This window comes from Maylandia zebra, linkage group LG16 (assembly GCF_041146795.1).
Source record: "Maylandia zebra isolate NMK-2024a linkage group LG16, Mzebra_GT3a, whole genome shotgun sequence".
NCBI lineage: Eukaryota > Metazoa > Chordata > Actinopteri > Cichliformes > Cichlidae > Maylandia > Maylandia zebra.
In genome coordinates, this window is record NC_135182.1 from 30,352,966 (window position 1) to 30,374,153 (window position 21,188).

At 39.2% G+C, this 21,188-nt stretch overlaps 1 protein-coding gene across 1 annotated transcript; it reads left to right on the forward strand.

Moving 5' to 3' along the window:
- The first annotated feature begins 939 nt into the window (after positions 1 to 939).
- On the forward strand, positions 940 to 20,408 carry pgap1 (post-GPI attachment to proteins inositol deacylase 1). The gene is made up of 26 exons (XM_004559089.5): positions 940 to 1,204; positions 4,292 to 4,445; positions 6,655 to 6,830; positions 6,989 to 7,160; positions 7,257 to 7,417; positions 7,598 to 7,650; positions 7,730 to 7,796; positions 7,936 to 8,041; positions 8,176 to 8,234; positions 8,868 to 8,951; positions 9,110 to 9,159; positions 9,312 to 9,363; positions 9,444 to 9,521; positions 10,215 to 10,290; positions 10,381 to 10,454; positions 10,537 to 10,588; positions 10,668 to 10,734; positions 11,087 to 11,192; positions 11,279 to 11,317; positions 11,433 to 11,617; positions 11,789 to 12,019; positions 12,099 to 12,234; positions 12,687 to 12,737; positions 12,980 to 13,191; positions 13,956 to 14,060; positions 14,142 to 20,408. Exons 1-26 carry the CDS (start codon positions 1,073 to 1,075, stop codon positions 14,278 to 14,280), a joined length of 2,817 nt encoding a protein of 938 aa, XP_004559146.3. The 5' UTR covers positions 940 to 1,072; the 3' UTR covers positions 14,281 to 20,408.
- The last annotated feature ends 780 nt before the right edge of the window (positions 20,409 to 21,188 follow it).

Below are 21,188 nucleotides of genomic sequence, written 5' to 3' on the forward strand. Positions count from 1 at the left end.
GGTATGTGGATAAAAAAGAGAAGAAACAGACAATATTGCCATTCTGTCGCAAGATACACTGATCTACACCAAATTTGGACCCAATAGTGGTGTCAAATATTAGAATCATCACAACAAAGACTTAAATTCGAACAACTAAAGGCTGCTTTATAAGAATAGTCTCGGCAAAAACTAACTAATGCACATACATATCTTATACTTATTCTTCTATTATACTCTTATATTAAGACTTCTTAATTAGATGCGCAGTTAAAGCCATGCATGTGTGCATGCATATGGACATGGGAAGAGGCCTGAATTACACAATCACACAGAAACAGCCCAGTCAGGACATTATTGCTGTGAGGCAACAGTGCTTACCTCTGCGCCACCACCTTGAGAAAAATATCACAGACACACATATGCTTGTATTTTTTCTTTAAAAAGAAATTACTTTTGAATTTCACTTTGGATTAATAACTTTAAGAAGATATGAATTTGAGATTCATTTTGAGACAGATTTATTGTCTCAAAATGAATCTCACGAGTCTCAAAACTTTTTAATTAAAGAAAAAGTTTTGGGGGTTTTTTGTCTTGGGATTATACAATCAGATTTTCAAGGGGGAGAAGGGCATGGTATTGGTATTTGTCTTTTAATTTTTTCCAGTTGGCAGCTGCCATGAATGCTGTATAATTTGCACTTTAATTTTAGCTTTGAAATTGTCACAGATTGACTAATGTTTAATTGCTTGAAAAAATATATACATATAAATAAAGGTAATACTGTTAATAACACACAAGATGATAAAATTTGAAAATAATAAGAAAAAACTTAACAACAGCTGCTAAGCTAAGCGTAGCTATTTCTCGCGTGAAACGTGTGACTTCCTATTTGCTCTCTCATTGGTCCATTTCATTTAGAGCTTTACACCCATTGGCCGGCCGAGCTGCCACTCTTTGGGTGTGCGGCGTGTGGTTCCTGTTGTGAGCTTCAGCCGGTGTCTGACAGCCTGGCGGGGAACGAACAGAAGGAAAATGGAATCGTGTAGCTCAGACATCAGTGAAATTTAAAAGCCACACTCACGGTGGAAGCATGAAGCTCGCCGCGGTGGCTTTTTACGGTTTGGCCGCGGGGCTGCTGGCGGTCGGCCTGCGAGAGTTGCTGACAGGCTTCGAGGAGAACAGATGCAGTATGACCTATATGTTTGAATACCCGGAGTATCGGGTGAGTACTCAGCTAATTAACTCAGAGCATTCCAAAGACCCGCATATCAGCCATCAGTTAGGTATATTCGGTGTGCTGTTTAAGGCAGAGGCTGGTTGTGTGTCGCTAAGTGGCTTCTTATTTTTATTAGCGCGAATGAATGTTGGTTTATGACTGCCAGCGGCTGCTAGCGTTAACTGAGGGAGAAAGTAATGTCAGGTGCGTGGCTACCCTATCAGTGTGTGTGGTCGCTCTTTGTCCTCCCTGACAGGTGTGTGAGTGTTTGTTTGCTGAGGTTTAGGTTAGTCGGATTATTATCAATGCAGCTTGAATTAACTGCTGATGCTTGACCCCTCTCAGCAGGTCACCTGCAGATCAGCTTTGCACGATATCGGACGTGGGTTAAATGCACACAGGTCCAAGCCTCGTGAAAGTAGTTGAAGTCCCTTTCCCTCCCTTTCAACATGTAAATTAATCAGAATGTTTTTTTGTATGTAATTTGTATAGTATATTTTTTTTCTCTCATTTCTTTTCTAAATGTACTTGTATATTGTTCACATGTTGAAATAAATTACCAATCAATCAATCAATCAAAAAAGTGGTCGCCTTCCTCTCCTCTATATGCGCACTAATGGGTTCATCTGTCCAGAAGTGGGGCACAGCTGGAGGCCATGCGCCATGTGGGCATCAGCCTGAGTCCACACAGTTCAGGAGTGTGTGTTCTGTTAGCGAGAACAAGGATTCAGAGTCCCACTTTATGTAGATATGCTTAATGTGCACAATGGACAGAGTATCGGGAACAGAGTTCCGAGATATACAGGGCGGAAATGTATGGAGGTCGAAGACGGCCAAAATTTAAAACAAAGTCTTCAGAAAATAAATTGACATGATGTTAAAAAGAATAAAACAAATGCATCCATTTTAAGATGTGATATAAACTAAAAAGATATTTCTATGTTAACTGGCTTCTTTATTTATTTAATTTTAAATTAATAAATAAACAAAACCTTATTTACCGTTATTTACCTTTCGGTTTAATTTTAGTGTTAAAGGATTAACATTTCAAATACTTGAAAGACAGAAACAAAAGTCCCGTTCAAGCCAGCATATGAACTAGCAAGTCATAGACTACACAGGTGTAATGCACAGACCCAGATACCTGCTAACTAGGACTAATAAAATGGACACCAAAGCTACACCACTTGCCCCAGCAGCAAAACGTGGTGTAGAGGTGCAGTTAAGTCACTAAAATTAGCAGAAGTGAGGCCCACCAGCCAGCTGTCAGCTACAGCTGTCTATATTGGCACACCGATCAGTCAAACTGGCCATGCCCTTAATGTTAAGGCTTCAAAAAATAAGAACAGTTGAGTTAAAAAATTTCACCCAGTACAGTTGTTAAAGGAAGAAATTATCTATTGACAAGCTGTAAACATCTTTATTTCTGCTTTAAAGGTGGACAATTTAACACTAGAGTCAATGGGGACACAGAGCATCTACTGGACATTAGAGGAACTGCACCTTGTAGTATTTTTGTGTTGGCTCAGTGCTTTTGCCACGTGGTTTTGACATCTCACATATGCTTCCCAGATATATTATTAACTTCTTTTGAAAAATGATCTTATTTTAAAACTGTCTGTAAGGTGTTTTATTTTAGATAGTCTCTTTGCTCTTATTTTGAAAGGTCAGCAGGTGTGTGTATGTCTGAAAATAACTGCTACAATATCCCACCATGAGACATCACATGCACGGTTACTTTATTTTAAACATCAAAGTAAATGGTCCTGACTGACAGCTTTATTTTCAGCTCTCTAATCCCCTGACTCGAGAAGGCCATTTCTGTCGTGAGCCGAGTGTCGATCAAACGGCAGGTGAAGAGATGACACTTTGAAGGACACCGCCCTCGTTCGTTTCGTGAAACAGAAATTCATGAAGAAATGTAAAAAGATAACAAAACAGCCAGAATTCACTTCACTTCCAGAATTACAATGTTAATGAGACATTGTTACCAAGTGTTAACACCGTTTATAAGTCAGTTAATACAAAATGTATCCATTTACTTTCAATAAAATCCCCCCTTTGATAACTAAGACATTTAGAAGTGTCTCATTTAGACACAAAGCCCTCAAATTGATGTCACACATGACCATAAAATAAACTGCACTCAGGTGCACAGTCTCATCACCTTTGGTTTAATGTCACATCCATAAACCTCAATTTTTATTTTTTTTTTAGACGAGCATTCAATCTAATATTTCTTTGTCCCTAAAAATTAGGTTATTATAATGTTTTCACAGGTTGGATCAGAAGTCTTTGTCTTATAAAATTAAAGTGCCTCTATTGTCCCAATAAACAGGTTAGTTTTTAGGTTAGGGGGGTCACCATTTTGGTACAATAAGTACATTTCATTTGAAAAGGAAATATGGAAATAAACAGGTTTAAGAAAACGATCGATGACCATAAATTGTTTTTAAATCATGCTACACTTTAAAAACATGTCAAATTTTAAATAGACAATGGCGTAAATTCATAGGTAAATGAATAAAGAAGCAGTCAGTAAGTTCAGTTTTTTTGTTTTTCTTAGTCATTTGAGGACTTTTAATTTTGACACTTTGGGCCCTCCATAAAAACCAAGTAAACGTATTTATTTCTTATGAATGTTGGGCATTTCATCAGAGTGTCAAACTAAAATGAGAGTTAGCGCTTTGTCATACTGCAGCTCCCCAAATGACTTGTACCTGACAATCCCAGAATGTCCTGTTAAAAATTTCTAGGGGAAAAAATGAAATTTTAATAGGACTTACATAAAATTTCAGCTCCTTACTGTCCATACTTCCGTTCATTTCAAACACCCCACCTCCCCAACAGAATTATTCCCTTAATGGTCAATACAAAAAGCTAGTGTTATAGTATATTTGTCACTTTTAAACATTAAGGATCAGCTGTACTCATGCTCAGTGTTTGCGTAGGTGCTTGGAGTAAATCAGCTGTAGATTACATGTAGGCTCAGCTGTAGTTGCTTTATAGCAAGCTCTTTGTGATGTAACTGTGACAGCAGGCTAATGAGCTGTGTGAGTTTTTGCCTCCTAACCGCTCTCCGTGTGGTTTCAGCGTGTGGCCCTGCCTCGCCGTGTGGCCAGACTGTACCCGGCCTACGGGCTCTACCTGTACGGAGAGGGTGTCTACGCCCAGGAGACCCGAGCACTCAAACTCACCGGCGCCCCTGTGCTTTTCCTGCCTGGAAATGCCGGAAGTTATAAACAAGGTAAGAGTGCAAAGTTGATAATGGTCCAGTGCTTACATTTAAACTATCATGAACGAGTGGGGGAAAAAACTGAGAAGTTAAGTTTTGTGCTACAGCAAAGACAAAGGAGAAACGGAGGACATCAAGCTTTTTGTTGAGTCATTTCTGGCTGAAAAAACAAACTGAAGTTTCCTTCACAAACAGAAATTTTTGTCTTTGTGATGCTTGCTTTTTGCACATGAGGGGTTAAAATGTCCAAAGTTAGTGTTGTGTTTGCGCTGTGAAACTAAGGGCTGTTTTCTTCTTCAACAAATGACATTCCTTGTTAAGAGACCAGGGAATCGTGTGGTCTAAAACTACTTCCTCCCATGTATTTGTACTCTGACACATGAAAAAAACTGCAAAACCAAAAGTTGGTATGATGTGTGACAGTCTCTCTCTGCTCAGCCAGTTGTCATCAAGAGTACCTCACAGCCCCCAACTCACTAAGAGGAGCATCGCTTGAAACCTTTTAAAAGCATAAATTTAACCTGAATAGAAAAATGGTGGGAGGTTTTATAAAGGTGAAATAGCATAAAAACTATTTCAGACCACAGCTGTATATCTGTTTCCATACTGTTGTGAATATGGATTGTCAGACAGCGGCACCTGCTTGAGCCTGCTGGAGTTTTTCTTCCTGTTAAAAGGCAGGTTTTCTTTCCCACTGTCGCCATTTGCTTGCTCAAAGGGGTTTCTTTGATGTTGGGTGTTTCACTCATTCATTTTAGTGGCGTCTTTATCTTCCAATATAAACCATCTTGAGGCAACTGCTTTTGTGATTTGATGCTATATAAATAAAACTAAATTGAACTGGATGTTGTGGCTTGTTTTGTTTTTTTTGTTTGTTTTGTTTAACTAGGAGGTTTTTATCTTATTTTTGTAGTCGTATAAAATGAGCAAATATATTTATGAAGAAAAAAAGAATTCAGTGATGGATGGATTTGAAAACAAAGTTCTGAACATTTTCTTGTAAGAAAGCTCTAAAAAAAACAGTTGGTGAAGGATTTGACTTCACTCGAGGACTGGATTCATATAGTCCACAAAATTTATGTTATGTAGAAACTGACATTTAATTGAAGACAGGAAAAGGCAAAGTGTTGGAAATCCTGGGGCGATTATGTATCATTGTTTAGAGTAAGCACTAAATTAAGTTGGTCAACAATAACTTGTGATGCTTCAACCCCCAAGTTGCTAAGTCATGTTAGTATTAACTTATTTACTTCCTTAATTAGGTTTATGGGTCTTGAAGCTGGTTTGAAGTGTTGGGGTATACCATATACATCCCTGGTTTCGAATAAAAACTCATAATTTGGAACACAAGCATTCAGTTTTTTAACTTTAAGTAGATGCTCAAAGCTTTTTGCATTATCACATCGATCAGGATACCTCAGTGTGTTTTTCTAATCTATTCATCATGAAAAACTGGTTCAAGCACATGTTTTCACAGTTTGCGCTTGTTTTTTGCTGTGTCGTTATTACGGCATTTTAAACGCGTCACCGAGCCTCACTGCTGTACTTCTCTTAGTATCATGAACTCACTCACTGTAGTTTAATCAGTCCAAAATAATAGAAATAAACCTGTGAGTGGAAACAGTCCTCAGCACATGTGCTGTTTATTCCTGCTGAGTAGAATTTGCTCAAACCTGCAATGCTAATGCTAAATAAAATGCAGTTAATAGGTGAATATACTTTTTAATAGTTTAAGAATAAATGTGCACTGCATTTTATAATATAATTTATTGTATATTAGATTTTTAATTCTTGGGAAATTCTAACCTGGAATCTTCTGGTGACTTCAATATTCTCTCCAACTAATAACTCTTGTTGATGCAACTCCTTTCTGAGATGATGGTGGCTATCCATTCTTTCCACCAGCTGTGTGTAGGAGTGGAACGCCCCCGCTTTTATTCCTGTGAATACAAACAGATTTTGCTGTTACTCTGGTGGTTTTTTGCTGCCCTGCATGCAGTATTCCTCAACATTTCTTCTCCTGCTTCCATTTTCTGGCTTCCATGATCACTTTTATCAATAATCCAAAGTCTGAAAAAAGAAAATTATAAATAACTCTTGCAGAGATTTATCTGATCAGATGATGCTGGATAGCTAAGTAGTACTGACCCCACAGCTGCACCACATCATTCAGTTTAATCCTCACTGATTTAACACCATCTGTGTTCTTCTGTTGTTGAAGCTCGATCTCTGGGCTCAGTCGCATTGAGGAAGGCTGAAACCATGGAGGGAGGTCTCCACTTCAACGTGTTCACTGTGGACTTCAACGAGGAGCTGGTGGCGCTTTACGGCGGCAGTTTGCTCAGGCAGACGCATTTCCTGCACGAGAGCATCAAAGCCATCCTGAGGCTGTACAAGGTTAGGCCTTGAATATCAGACTGGGTTACTCCAAGTGACGGAGAGAGAGAGATTATAACCGGTCTTCACCTAATATCAAATTTAAAGTGAAGGGAAACTAAGTTGAACTCTACACACGCCAGAAGACTTGAAAATTTCACGGGTTTTTATCTCTCCAGCACCTGAAGACCCCACCTCAGAGCGTTGTGCTCGTCGGTCACTCCATGGGAGGAGTGGTGGCCCGGGCACTGTTCACTTTGCCTCGTTTCAACACTAACCTGGTCAGCATCATCATCACCCAGGCCTCCCCTCACCTGGCTCCAGTGCTGGCCCTGGACCCGTACCTGCTGGGTAAGAGTTGGTCAAACCTGCTCAGTTCGACTCGTTCATGTAGCATAAACAGATTTCTACAGTTTTTTTTTTTCTCTGCTTGGTTGCTGTGTGCAGATTTCTACTCTGCAGTCAGACAGAAGTGGGTTAACCAGGCAAACAAGCTCAGGAATGTCACAGTTTTGTCCGTCGGGGGTGGTTATCGTGACTACCAGGTCCGCTCCGGCCTCACTTCCCTGCCGTGTCCTCCAGGAGACCCGAACAAGCTGTCACTGGTGGTACGATTTGCTCCTGAATAAAGTTTCAATTCAGCCCTTTTTCTCTGGTTCCTTTTGGTATCGTTCTCACTTTGGGACTATTTGAAGGAAAAGTTCTCATTTTGTGTTGTTTTTGACTCCAAGTGCTGTTTTTTAAAATGTACTTTTGTATCTTAAGTTTTTCGTCTTGTTTTTACCAAGGTGACTGCAGTTCCCAGGACGTGGGTGTCTACTGATCATCTGTCCATTGTCTGGTAAAGGACTTTTTCCTTTTTTGGAGCCATATTTAAATATTACTAAAATTATTTATGTTTGTGTGTCTTTGTGTTTCAGGTGCAAGGAGCTTGTTCTTGCCACTGTCAGGGCGTTCTTTGATCTCATCGATCCTGAAACCAGACAGGTGTGAACAATAACAACATGTGTTTTCCTGCTGAGGAGACATGAAAGACAAACCTCCATCAGAGAGAGTTGGGAGATGGGAATATTTAAAGCAAATGAATAAATCTGACAACCTAACTTAATCAGTTTATTCTTAACAGTTCACAGAAAACTCTGAGAAGAAGTTAGCTGTGCTGAACCATCATTTCATTAAACATCCCGTGAGGTTGCCTGGAGAAACTCAAGAGACACCAGTCTCCATTTCAGGTCTCCATCTCTTCTTTTATGGTTCATGGCGACAGTGTAATACACTTGCATCCAAAGTTTCGCTGTACCTCACTGTGCATTAATGATGAATCACTAAGATCGGTGTCCTGTTGTTTGTCTGTTTTCTTTTCCAGATCTTCCTGATGCATGGAGTGAAGTTAACACACTTCGTCTGGCTTACAGCACACCAAAGGTACAACAGAGCCTCACCCATCTGTAATGATGATTAATAATTGAATGGATTATCTGCCAGTAGCTGATACAAGTTGTAAAAGAAAGTTATTTTTAATGTATAAAATGTATCTACTCGGTAAAAATGAAACCATCTGGAGTGATGTCTAATCCATAGACTGTATGAAAAAGATGGACGTAGCTTACAGGTCTGAAAAATGAAACCAGTGCAGTAGTGCTTAAAGGCCATGAGGGGGCGGGGCCTCCTGTTTCAAAAAGAATTCTGATTGTATAGAAATTATAAAATTACTTGTGACCTCAGTAAACATGTTCCTGATTCATTGTTCGTGATTACAAGCGCTACTTTAGAGTCTTATCGAATATAACACAATGTTTATTGTGTCAGTTATCGTCTCATTAAAAATAAATGAAAATAAGATAATAAATCAGGCTGTGCTTTACGGTGTGACTACACTGTGCTTGAAGAGTACGAGTATGAGCGTGTAGCGTCCCATAAACGATGTCTCAGTTAAACCCACATGTCGCACTTCACATCTGGTCAAGGCTACAAAACAGGATTATTTGACTAATTAATCTGACAAAACAAACAAAGCGATTACAGTAATCATAAGTGTTTTGCTCTCTGTTTGTACAGGAAGGTCAACCCAAGTTCTTCCTGTTTGCCCTGTCGAGTCGCAGGAAAGCCTACAGCCATTTCTACTGCCGGAGCAACAACCTGGTGAGTTACTACCTTTTGTTTTTGAGCTGTAAGAGCTTGATAATATTAACATGTGTAAGAGTTAAGGCTAAATGCTTCATATTTAGTGCAGGAGAACCAAGAACATCTTTTTAAATTTGAAACCAAGTGAAAAGAGATTCTGATTTATTGTCCAACAGGAGATGACCAGCTGGGTGTATGGCTGTTTGCAAAAGAATGGCTCATCATGGTAAGTATATCATTAATGTCAAGCTTTTCACACCACCTTTATTCTCAATAAGCATCTTTAATATTTTTCTCCAATGTGAAAAATGTGATGGAGTTTGTGGATGTGTTACACAATTATTTATTTCTGTTTCTTTTATGTCTCTTTTCCTCCAGTGTGTTTGCAGCGGATCTGTCTAAGGGAACTGAGCTTTTGCCTCCCTACAAGGTAACTATGGTCTAAAAGAGACTCCATTCAGTTCAGTCTTTATCCCATCAGCTGTCCTAACAGTCTGTCGTCCTCCTCAGGTCCTGACTCTGAGGCTCAGTGACTTGTCGTCTTTTACTCATCTGTTTGTCTCGGCCTCAAACCTCAATGGCAAGCAGGTACTTCAAACTAAACAATGACTCAGTATTTCAGATTAACCTGCAGTAAAAATGTTCTGGTCTGTTTGCCATTGTTATACTTCTACTTCCATAACCTATATTTGAAATGAGGAGACCAGTGTTGGCTTGTTTTATTTAAACTTTAAGCTCCATATCATCTTTCTGGCTGTAGATTTTGTACACAGCTTTCCGAAGAATAGCTGAGTTTAGTCATGAGTGTTTGTGGTCAATGTGCACAAGTCCACAGTGGCATCAAAGGATTTAAAGGTTTTTTTTGATATATAAAAAGCTGAAGCTGTTTTCACTCCTTTTACCGTTTTAAACCTAACAGAGGTGAAACTACAATGGTTCACAAATTCTGCTAAGACTAGCTTTAACCTCCTAGTTCCATAGTGTAAAGTCTGTGTGATGTCCAATTTAGCCCGCAGATGTTATTGTGCTGTAAATTTACCGTGAGCAAATGGATTTGATGTGTGCTGCGTCCTGCTTGCTCTACTTGGGCAAGCCTCTCTCAACTAAACCAAAAGCAGTGATGGAGGTGATCCAGTTGTATGTTACATGCTGATTCTGACCTGATCTGTGATCAGCCTCAGACTACCCAAAAACAGAGGCCAGAAGAGGAAGAAGCCAAACAAACAAACCCCCCTTTTTTTAAAGAGCTTGTCAAGGTGTGTGTGTCTGTCTGCTCTGCAGTTCACGGTGGAGTGTGAGTGGCAAAGAGAAGAATCTCAGACTCTGTCTGTCGCAGTGCCGCATGTCCTGTCCTTCGGTGAGTAATCTAGTAAAACCGATTCACAAACTTTTTTTAAAAAAAAAAAGGTTGGTTTTTTTTTTCAGCAATTGTTATTTGGGTTTTTAGGTTTGACCTCGAGTGATGTTACGGTTAACTCCTCTGGACTTCTTCACACCATCGAGCTGCAACACTTTCACCAGGTAGCTTTCACTGTGTTCTCAGGTTCTAGTCAGGATCAGCTTCCCTGTTTCAGCTAAATTTAAAACTCCTCTGTGTCTCCAGGTCTATCAGGCTTTCAGAATTAATGTTGCAAGCCAGTGCAAAGTACAGAAAGGTGAGTGTGTGTTGTTGGATCAAGAGGCTCATGTGCTCATGCTGTAATGTAATAGTGGTGACTGATTGTGTGTCTGCAGACAGATTGCCGAGCGTGTACAGGATAAAGGTGCCATGGTTTCGAGAGGACTCTTTAACCACGGTCAGGTGAGTTTCTGAAGTTATTCTTAGAGACTATGTTTAAGTAACCATGGTGAGCCAAATGCTTTTATTTTCCCTCCACATTTTGGCCCGTCTGATGTCAGTAAGATCGAATTTCCCACTGCGGTCATGCGAGAGCGCAGAAGCCTGACCCACCTGCAGTTCCAACCTTCTGTTTGGGAGGGACAGCCAATCAAAAGAAAGTTTACTTAAAGAGGTTTTACATCTGCTTGTTAGAGACAGAGGATGAATTGAGGGGTTTGACTTAGACTAGTACCAGTAAAACAAGAACTGTTTTTGACCTATGATGAGTAGCTTTTCTTTTAACCTGTCATGATTGATGTGATCTGTCTGCCAGCGTGCCATCAGTGACGGAGATCTCAGGGATGCTCCACACAAGTCGTCCAGACAACACCTCAGGTGCACTCCTGCAGCTCCACACTGCCCCCAACTGCCAGTATAAGGTACTACCTTCCAGCTACCAGAAAGAAGGTCGAGTCTTCTTCACATTTGTTGTGTCAAACTGTTAAATATTTACCCTGTGACTTAGGTCTCCATAAGAACTTCGTTACCCAGGGTGCTCGGACAGGTAGGAATTGCCTTGTTTTATTTATTCCGGTGAAATTAGGGGCATCGTGGCATTCGAATAAATCTTTCATCTTTAATTACCAACTTGATTCACGCTGTGGCATCTTATCTGACAGATACTGAGGTTCTGTGGTCACATGGTACCAGTGTACACAGCTGTAACCCTCCTTCTGGCCTGTGGGGGGCAGGTGTCCTCCATCCTGAAGTCAAGGCGAGCTGCAGACATGAGTCAGATGGTGGGCAAAGGCCTGCAGCCCCACAAAGTCAACCTGCCTGTGTATATTCTGCACATCGCACTCAGGTAAGCTTAGTGGTTCTAATATGAAGCTGAGTGGGAAGGTTATTTTTTTTCTGGCCTCAGAAAAAACTGACTGTGGTTAAAACCGCCTCGGCCTCCTGCTTTAATTTAAGATAAATTTTCATATAACAGTCAAACGCCTCAGGATGGTTTTCCCTTCTGTCCCCCCCACAGCTGTAGCTGCTTTCAGGAGGTCTGGTCCATGCTTTTCCTCCCCTCTATGGACACACTCCCTCCAACCTTCCTTGATGTGGCATTTCATGAAGAGGAGACACCAGGTGAAGAATGGGTTCACCTCCTCTCCCCTCTGCTGTATATTTTTGGGGCAGCTGTGGCGTACTGGGGCAGCGCTCTACTCAGACTTGTTATCCGGCTGATCTCGTTGGTCTTGGCTCCATTGCACAGGTACCGAGGTTCATTAAAACATTTGAAACTGGCTGATTGTCTGTTTGTTCGCTTGAGTTTTAATTCTTTTCATCTGCAGGCCGTCTGTCTCCAGAGACTGTGGCACCCTGCGGCTGCGAACCCAGCTCCTCATCACGCTGTGTCTGACTGTTATGGGCGGGACTTCCTGTGGGGCGTTGTCGATATTTGCCTCCTTCCTGTTCCACCTTTATAGGGTGAATATTGATTTAATTAAATTATTTATAATTCTGCTGTCCAGAGCTGCTTAGCAGGTAACACTTCCTGTAATTCAGATTATAATGAAGGAAAAAAAGCCTTAAAATATCTAATATTTACCATAAATTTACTTTAAATTTGATTATGAAGATAAAAACAGTGCTGGGCAGGTAAATTTTGTGAATCAGGTTTTAAAGCTTTTGGGTTTTTCATGAGACTTTCTCAGGAGTATTCAGTTTGTCTTTGTCTTGACCAAACACCAAAGCAAACAGATTTTCTAGTGTATATTTTATGTTCTTAAATAGATATTTAAAAACCATGAATTGTATTAATTTATTTATTTTTTAAGTGGTGCAGGAGCCTTTGGTGTAGCATGGACTTCCTCTGTGGAAACAAACTCTGTTTTGAAGTTTCAGCTGCGCTGCTGTTTGTGTTTGTTTGTTGCTCTCAGGTTCTGAGGCTGCAGATGACAGAAAGATATTTGAGACACATGTTGAATCTGGTAAGATGTTCAGGTTTAACTAACATATATGTTGTAAGATTTTCATTTTTCTTTCATATCAGGCTGTAACCGTACTTAATTTTGCTGCAGTGATTGAGTGAGTGACTGGCTGGCAACGGCCTCAAGTGGACAATAGGGGAACTGCAGTTTATGGCATTCCCACATCTGCTTATTTAAATACAGATTGCCAAACTGTTATAAACCAAGCTTTGTCTGATTCATCTCCTCTGGTGTCTTTCCAGGCTCCCCGGAAGCACAAAGAAGCTGAGAATGGCACAATCGATCCCGAATGCTTGAGCAGGTCTAAAGAAAGCAACGGCACCCCCTTGCTGTCGGAGTGCGCCCTGCAGGAGGTGAGGGATGACCTGCAGCTCCACCTCTGCCTGTCGGCGCTTTTCACTCTGCCCGTCATGCTCAGCGGTCCCTCGCTCATCCACTGGATCCGTAACCTGAGGTATGTGAGAGAAAGATGCTGCTCTGCACATCAGCGTTAATTTCTCTGAACCTCACAGTTGATAAATAGATGCTAACTGTGCAGTATGTTTGTTTTAACGCACATGTGCAGTAGCACAGTGACTACAGCAGTCTCCAGTAGAGTGTCTGATTTACAAAGGAAGTCTACCTGAAGTTCACCCATGATCACACAGCTGCTGCTCTGGCTTCAAGCAGACAGCCGAGGGAGCAAGCTGTTATGACTCAGTGTGTGCGGAAGAGGCCGAGAGATAAATAGGACTGCATAAATCATTTTTTTATTATTACATTACTTGAGTAAATTAAGTCTGAAGTTTATATACATATATATATATATATATATATATATATAAAAATTATGCTTGCAGCTCCATTACTGTACCCTAAACTACTTTCCTTGCACACAGGGAAGCATTTGATGGGTAAATGTGTGGATGTCATGGAGGCAGAGTTCAGGGCAGAAACCGTCATATCCTTTGGATTTTCCCTGTAAATTCACATTAATGACTATTTATTATATTTAAAAATGTTACAGAGTGCACCTACTTGGTTATTTGCATAAAATGCCTAAATGTCTGGACTTGTTATTTGGGTTTTTAGGTTTGACCTCGAGTGATGTTACCGTTAACTCCTCTGGACTTATAAGAATATGGGAACTGTATGCTTAAATAAACACAAAGGTACAGAGTGTGATCATTAGGATAAGTAGTTCCATATTAACGCTCTCTGTTTGTTGAACCTGTGCAGGTATTCCACCCAGCTGAATCCCGACCCTTGCTGGCCATACATCGTGCCTCTAATTTTTGTCTACATGCTGCTTATTAACTGTAACACTTTAAAGCTCAGCAACAGGTAGGAGCACACCTGCCCAGCACACACATTCCCAGTGAGATCCTTCATGCTAACAGTTAACTTGTTCTTCATGTTTTTCAGTAAACTGCTGCCTCTGACCTCCTGCCTCCCTCTCCCCTTGGCCATCATCATGGTGACTTTCTCTCCTCTTCACCTCTACAGAATCACCTACTTCCTGTTGGCGTCACTCATCCCGCTGGCCTTGTGCTGTCTCCTCTGACAGCACCGGGCTGGTTTCAGTCTCCATCTCCACCATAACATGCCTCTTCTTAAGTCGCAGCCTGACTCTCTGAGGCTGGTTGAGGACTTTCTGTACCGGGCTGCTATGGAGCGGAGCCATAGACATACATAGCCTGGTTAACTTCCTGCTCACTGTTAGCACTAAAGGCTCCGTGGTGATTACACAGGGTGTTTTAAAAAGAGAGGGTGTAATGGCCTCAGAGCATTTGGTGCAAATATGGCTCTGTTGGATTGTCCTGAAACCATGTTTGCCTTACTCTGTATATCTATAGCTCTGCCTTCAGGGAGCGCCAGCTCCACAACCAGTGAAGCTTATGATATGAGAGACTGTGGAAAGGGTGTTACTGTTATAACATGATGTTGTTTCTGGTGTCAACAGTGGCGTTGTTCACTGTGGTCACTGTGCTGTAAACTCTTACACTGCCTACTGCTTAGCAACGACTTACAGCTCTAACTGTTACCTGCTCACTGTCGTAGTACCTCCTCTAAACCAGAGGCAGAGTATTACATTTATTCCGTTAGAGAAATCCAAAGCAGGCGTGTTTATGTTCTCACCTATTTGATGCACAATATTGGCAAAATGAAGGGTTGCACTGAGGAAGGCTTGTGTACACGTGCAGGTTTGGGGGCGTCTTGTTATCCAGAGAAAGTCTGAATCTCCATGATCTCTACTACACCTGATCAATAAGAAACATTCTACTTCCTGTTTATTTGATTTTTGATTTTAAAAGGTTTAGCTGCAATTCAGGGAAGGGTACAGCAGGGGGAGCTCATGAGATAGTGTAAGAAACTAAACAAACTAAAAGAATTTTCACCAGATTTTCAAACATATGGCGGATCAAAACTGCTAAAATAATAAATAGTAAATCTGTAACTGAATTAAAATTATATCAGATGCCTAAAACAAATATTCATTAATTTATAACAAAGTAAATAGAAATTTTTATTTTAATTTCCCATATCTTATTTTTTTCCAATTCCCTGTTACCCTTTTATGCCTGATGGGGTGTTGCTGTCACACCATGGGGCAAGCGGGCAATGTGGACAACCAAGTTTGTGAATACGAAATCAAGTTCGAAGTTCGAAATCTCAGTGAGCTCAAACTCGAGGTCAGAAGTCAACTATTCTACATATCACCTGGGCATTCATTATTATATTTTGCTTTAATTTTGGCAGTTTCAGTGCTCTGTAGAACAAATTTATCCGTGCACGTGTCAGACTTTTTAGGGTTTTTTTGTTTTTGCTTTTTAAAAAAAAAAAAATATTACATGTCATTTTGAGAAGGAAGTGAGCACTTTAAAGGCATTGCTGTAAAACGTGTTCAGAAATCTCTATGTGCCAAACTCGCTGTAATCCTGTTGATGGGTTAAAAGTAAGTTAGACCAAAATGCCAAGGAATTTGAGAGATGAATGCTAAGCAGAAATAAATTAGCGTTTTAAGGTGGAACAAATCATAAATATTTCATTATGGGCATACAATCACATGTTCATTCTATATCAGGTGTGGTTGTTGGTGTTTTGAGGTGAAGGTAGTGTGTTGTTTCTGTGTACGTTCTCTGTGATATCCGGACCTTGAATCCTGGGATTGGAAGTAGAATTTGCTTTTTGCTGGTGTTGTGTTGAGTTTAGTATTTATCTTATGTTTGAGTGTTGGTTGAAGTTTTTTGTTTTCATTTCATATTTGAAACGTTGAAAAAACATAACATAAAAGAACTTGTAGATTTGGATTTTAACAATTTAACAAGGAGAGGATAGAGTTGTTTTGTTTTTTTGCACTGTCAGCGAAAAAAATCAAACCAACCCCATGTTATTTATCTTGGCACCTCCTGACTTCCATATTTTTCTTTGTTTCATTACAAACCCTTCAGCTTCCTGCTGAGGATTTAAATATTCTAAAACTGCTCACAAAAGTTTGTTATCATTAATGTTGGTGTGAACCAACATTAATGATGGTGCATTGATTTGGGACTATTTTCAGTTGCGGATTATTACAAATTTAATGCTCTAGTTGCTTCCTTCAGCAGCTGCACAGAGTGTGAAGTAGAATACAATGGATACGGGTTGAAAATATGAATGAAGTGAGACCTTTTACAAGAAATATGACAGAAATAAGACTTTTGTTTTAATGAGAAGAGAGAGCATCTGATATGTTGAAGCTTTTGAATGGAAAGAGTCATAGAGAAAAAATCTGTTGCCACAATTACTTCAAACTGTTATCATTGCTGAAAACAGTTTTGTGTGTGTGTTTGAGTGCTGTTATAACATGTAGGCCTGACTTTTTGTTGCCTTTTTGTTCAATTTTTGTTGCCAAATTTACATTTTTAAGCCAGTTTCACTCACACTCGTTTGACCTTAAATCAGTTTAATCAGTTAAAATGTTTTTTGTGTGATAAATATATGGGTGTTGTGCTCCAAGATTACTTAACAAAAAAAAGGGAAACATGTTGTCAAACATTATTTTGGCTGCTGGCCAAAACATATTCAAGTTCGAAATGGGGTAATGTGTCTAAAATTGGCTGTAATTCCTCAATAGCTTGGAGGTTACTTTTATTCAGCCCCTCGAATTAAAGCAGAGAGAGTCTACTTTAAGCCTGTAGTCACTATGTCACTCTAACTTGAATATGTTTTATTCAGTAACTAAAATAAATCAACTTCAAGCATATAAGAAGCTAGCTCTGAGAGTTTGTATTTCATGTCATACCTTTCTCTCTGGAAAATTATGAAGGACCAAAAATGCTGAAATAATAACTTCATAAACAAATAAGATATAAAATGCACTAAAATTAATAAGTAAAAATTAACGTAAGTATTACTTAATTTATGGCACATTTTATAACATTGATTTTTTTTTTTCTTTTTTTTTTAACTTGTGATTTAATCTTCCATTGTTATTAGTTTGTAGTTAAGTTATGCGTTTGGAGGTAGAAAGGAAAATTATCTGCATGACAGTGCCATCATTTTTATGAAGAAAAAAATCAGTTTTAGCTAAATAAAGATGAAATGAAGAAACACGTTTGTGGAGATAAATGGAAGGAAAAAATTTAATGGAAATAAATAAATACTATATAATTGATATTATGGGAAACAATATGGTGACAAATATGTCACTCTTTTTTTCATTAATTGAGTTGTACAACTTTTTACTTTTTTAATCTTTATAATTTGATCTTTATTCATTGCCTTGTTGTACATGAATTTTGACAGCTTCAGTCCTCCGTACTAACAGTGTCTTATTTTATTTCTGTCTTACATCCTGCTGCTGCTGCTGTGCCTTTTTGCTTTCTTGTGTAAGCAGCAGTTTGTGTTCAGATCTCAGCAGCTTTGTGCTGGCTGAAGCCCTACATTGAATGTAAAGCATATTTCACTCCTTTGTGTCCACTCGCAAAGCTCCTCTGTTTTCTTTACATTTTATTTAAAATGTGGGACTCTGTAGTAACTAAATACTAAAGATTTAGGGACCAATCAAGCTCACAGTCAGAAGTCAACACGCTCTGCAGAAACCGCTGTTCCCAATGTGAATGTACCTGCACTGAATGTCTCTGTGTGTTTGAGTTTATACAGTGGTGTAAGTGTTCAGCTTTTCTCTGCACTTGTGAGTTTTTGGTATAGTTTTAGTGCTTTGAGATGCACATCGTCTGCCTCGCTGTGAATCGGTGGCAAACACAACTTTGTAGAACAAATTAGTAGCGATGAGAGTTATGTTTTCTATAAATAGACTTGTGACTTGTATCGGTGTTCACTGTGATCACGTCCTTCCACATGCACTCTCGCACCGAGTAATCCACACACAGACAACTGCTGTTCTGGGGACATTTTGCTATTTCAAATTTGGTGGGTTTTGTGTTTTTTAAAAATGTGATGAAGCTCTTGGAATACATTCAACATAAAGTTAAAACATTTGGATTGAAATAAAGCAGGAAATCAAATTCTCATTTTATTTTGTTCTATTTTGAAATGCTGTCACTTGAAACCAGTGTGCCAAACTGATGCATTCTCTTTGTAGAGCATCTGTCATATATATGAATGTGCAGCATGGCTTCAGTTCAGGTAAAAGGACCTTTGCATAGAAGGGCACGTTATTCCTCCAAATCTCTCTGTGGAAGCCTCCAGAAAAAAAACCTCAATTTGTATAAATTGCATAAAATAGGCGCAGGAATTGCTGCCACAATGTCTCCTATTATAGCCAAAATCGGCAGTTAAAATGGACCTTTTCTTATTTCCAACTTCATATTTTTTATTCTTGGACTCCTCTGTAGCAGCTTTGCATGATTTACAGTTCAAAGTAGTTCTTCTTTATCTTACACTGGGCCAGTTTTAACTCCTCTCCCTTTAAGGCCCTCATTAGCAACAGATTTGAAAAAGCAGGTAGGTGGTTCTTCTATGTCCCCAAATTTGGATGTACCCTCTTTATGATGTCATACAGTTGCAAACTTAAAAAACAAAACTGTCTGAAACTGAGTGTTCTGAGCAGTCTTAAGATGGTATTTTCAGAGAACGGGGATTATCTCTTTATTTGAAAGTTTCATCATGCTTGGTATGAAATACAGGAAAGCAGAATAGAGTTTATAACATCCTAAATGTCAACCTGTTCAAAGTGATTATTATTTTTTTTTTATTTTTTTTAGGCATGCAAATTTGTGTGAACAGCTAAAAATATAAGCTTTTGTTTGTTTGTTTTCTCATCCAGCTACTGACACATTTCTGTCATATTTAACAGGATTACTTTCTTCCAGGGTTCCAGTCAGCAGCTTGACCTCTCCTCTTCCTCTTATCTGCGTTTTCCTAATTTCATTACACTCGGTAATCTTCCAGCTTCTCCTGCTTTCTGAGCATCATTTATTTTAATGTTCGGAGTGCTGGTAGCTGCTTACAGGAGCTTGTGCCTGCTGATGGTTGGGAACGAGTTCATGAACTTTTGAAAATGGCATCACCCCATCCTTTCATTAGGTCTCTAAAGATGCTCATTGAGGTTTGAAACATTAGTAAAAGTTAAATAGAGGTCAAGTCTTTTGCAAGGTGTCGTTTTCATTGTCCAGAAAGATTTGTTATAATTTCAGTTTCAGACATCAGTTTGTCTTCTTGCTGAACTGAACCACAGTAAGAGAAGTTTTCACCAGATTACTGCATCCCACTGCATCTTTCTTTCTTTTTTTAATGAGCTTGCTTCTCTGGCTCCCAAGGTGACACTCACTCTGATTGATCTCTGGAAACATCCTTTGTGCAGCTGCCAAAACCCGAGCTGCTTTTACCCCTAAAAACAGACTAGAGGCTTCAAGATGTCGCAGTAATTTAAAGTCTTAAAATCAGCCATTTTACTGGTACTTACTGTAAATTCAAGTGTTAAAAGTTATCAGCATTTGCAGAAACTTTGATTTTATCTGTATTGTGCTGAAGAAATATGAAGTGAAGCTGAACTGTGGCCTGGCTGTACTTTCATGTACGTACCAAAAGAGGGAGCAGCGAGTTAGTGTAACCTTGCATTTAATCAATAAAAAGCACATTCCTATTTACAGTGGCAGCCAAGGAAAAGGCTGGTAAACTGCTGCCCCCTGGTGGTGAAAGTTTTAGTCGTATTTCCCAGAACAAACACAAAAACCTTTAAACGACACACATCCTTGATCTCTTTTTTTGCTGTTAAGTGACAGCCAAAGAAACAATATCAGAGACAGCTGATTGTTTTTATTCATAATCATCTTCTGTACTAACTTGTGATGTTTAACAGTGTTTACCTGGTGATATGAAATGTTCTTACTGCAGTCTATAAGTGCTTTACAGTTCAGTGGTTCCACTTGTCTTGCTTCTGCCTACAGTGACTTTAATACCTGTAACCTCCTGCTAGCTGGTCCTCGTTGTGCAGAACTAGTTAGTCCTCTAACACATGCTCATACATCAGGCAGTTGGAAACGCCTTGTTTTGTTTATTCACATTTTCTGAAGAGGCTCTGGCGTGGACGAGTATTTAATCCTCAGGTTTCTGTGTTGGTGTGTCAAAATCAGTCGCTTTGATGTTTTTTATATCTCTCACATTTTTATCTGATGTGACTGTAAATGAGCAAACTGTGCAATTTTTTTTGGCACTGTTGTTGTTGGAATAAAACCGCGAAAATGACTGTTTTTGTTTTTATTCTGTAGTGATGTGATTAGTTATTGTTACAAAAGCATCCTCGGGGCAGTAACAGCTGAACTTACCTTGAGGTATCCAGAGACTTGCTGAGACATCAGTGTGATTAAGATCGATGCTTCCCTGCTCATAAAATTTAAAATTTGGTATTCAAAAGATATTTATATGGAGGGCCAAAACTATCAAAATGAAGTATAAACTAATAAACAACACATTTTAGACATTTATTTTTATTTTATTTTTTGCAGTTTATTTTATCTATTGACTTCTCCATTGTATTTTCCTTTCAATAATTTTGATATTATTTCAATCCATCCTTACATACTGCTTCAGTCATACATGTGTTTTCTTTTGAACATCCATCTATTGAACTTTCTGTGTTTATAATTTGACAGTTTTTGTAAATCAGGGCGCAGCTGAAATAAGCTTTTATTGTGATTTTAATGTGACTAAAACTATTTTAAAAGTAGTGAATGATGATTAGTAGTAGTATTTCAGGCTATACCTATAACTGTTGACCACATATCAGCGTCTCACCGGAAAATACTCTTTACACTTTCATGCAACACCAAAGATTAGTATGTAAGAGATGGGCATGAGGGCACTAACTAGTCAGTGAAGTCCTGTTAAAGCCTGAAATGCAGCGTTTTCTCCACAGTCATCTTAGCTTTTCAAACCAGCATACAGCCCTAAAGTATGCCCTGTTTTATCCTCCTTTTTTAACTCTAATGGGAGCATAATTTGCAAAACATACATCATTCTGTATTA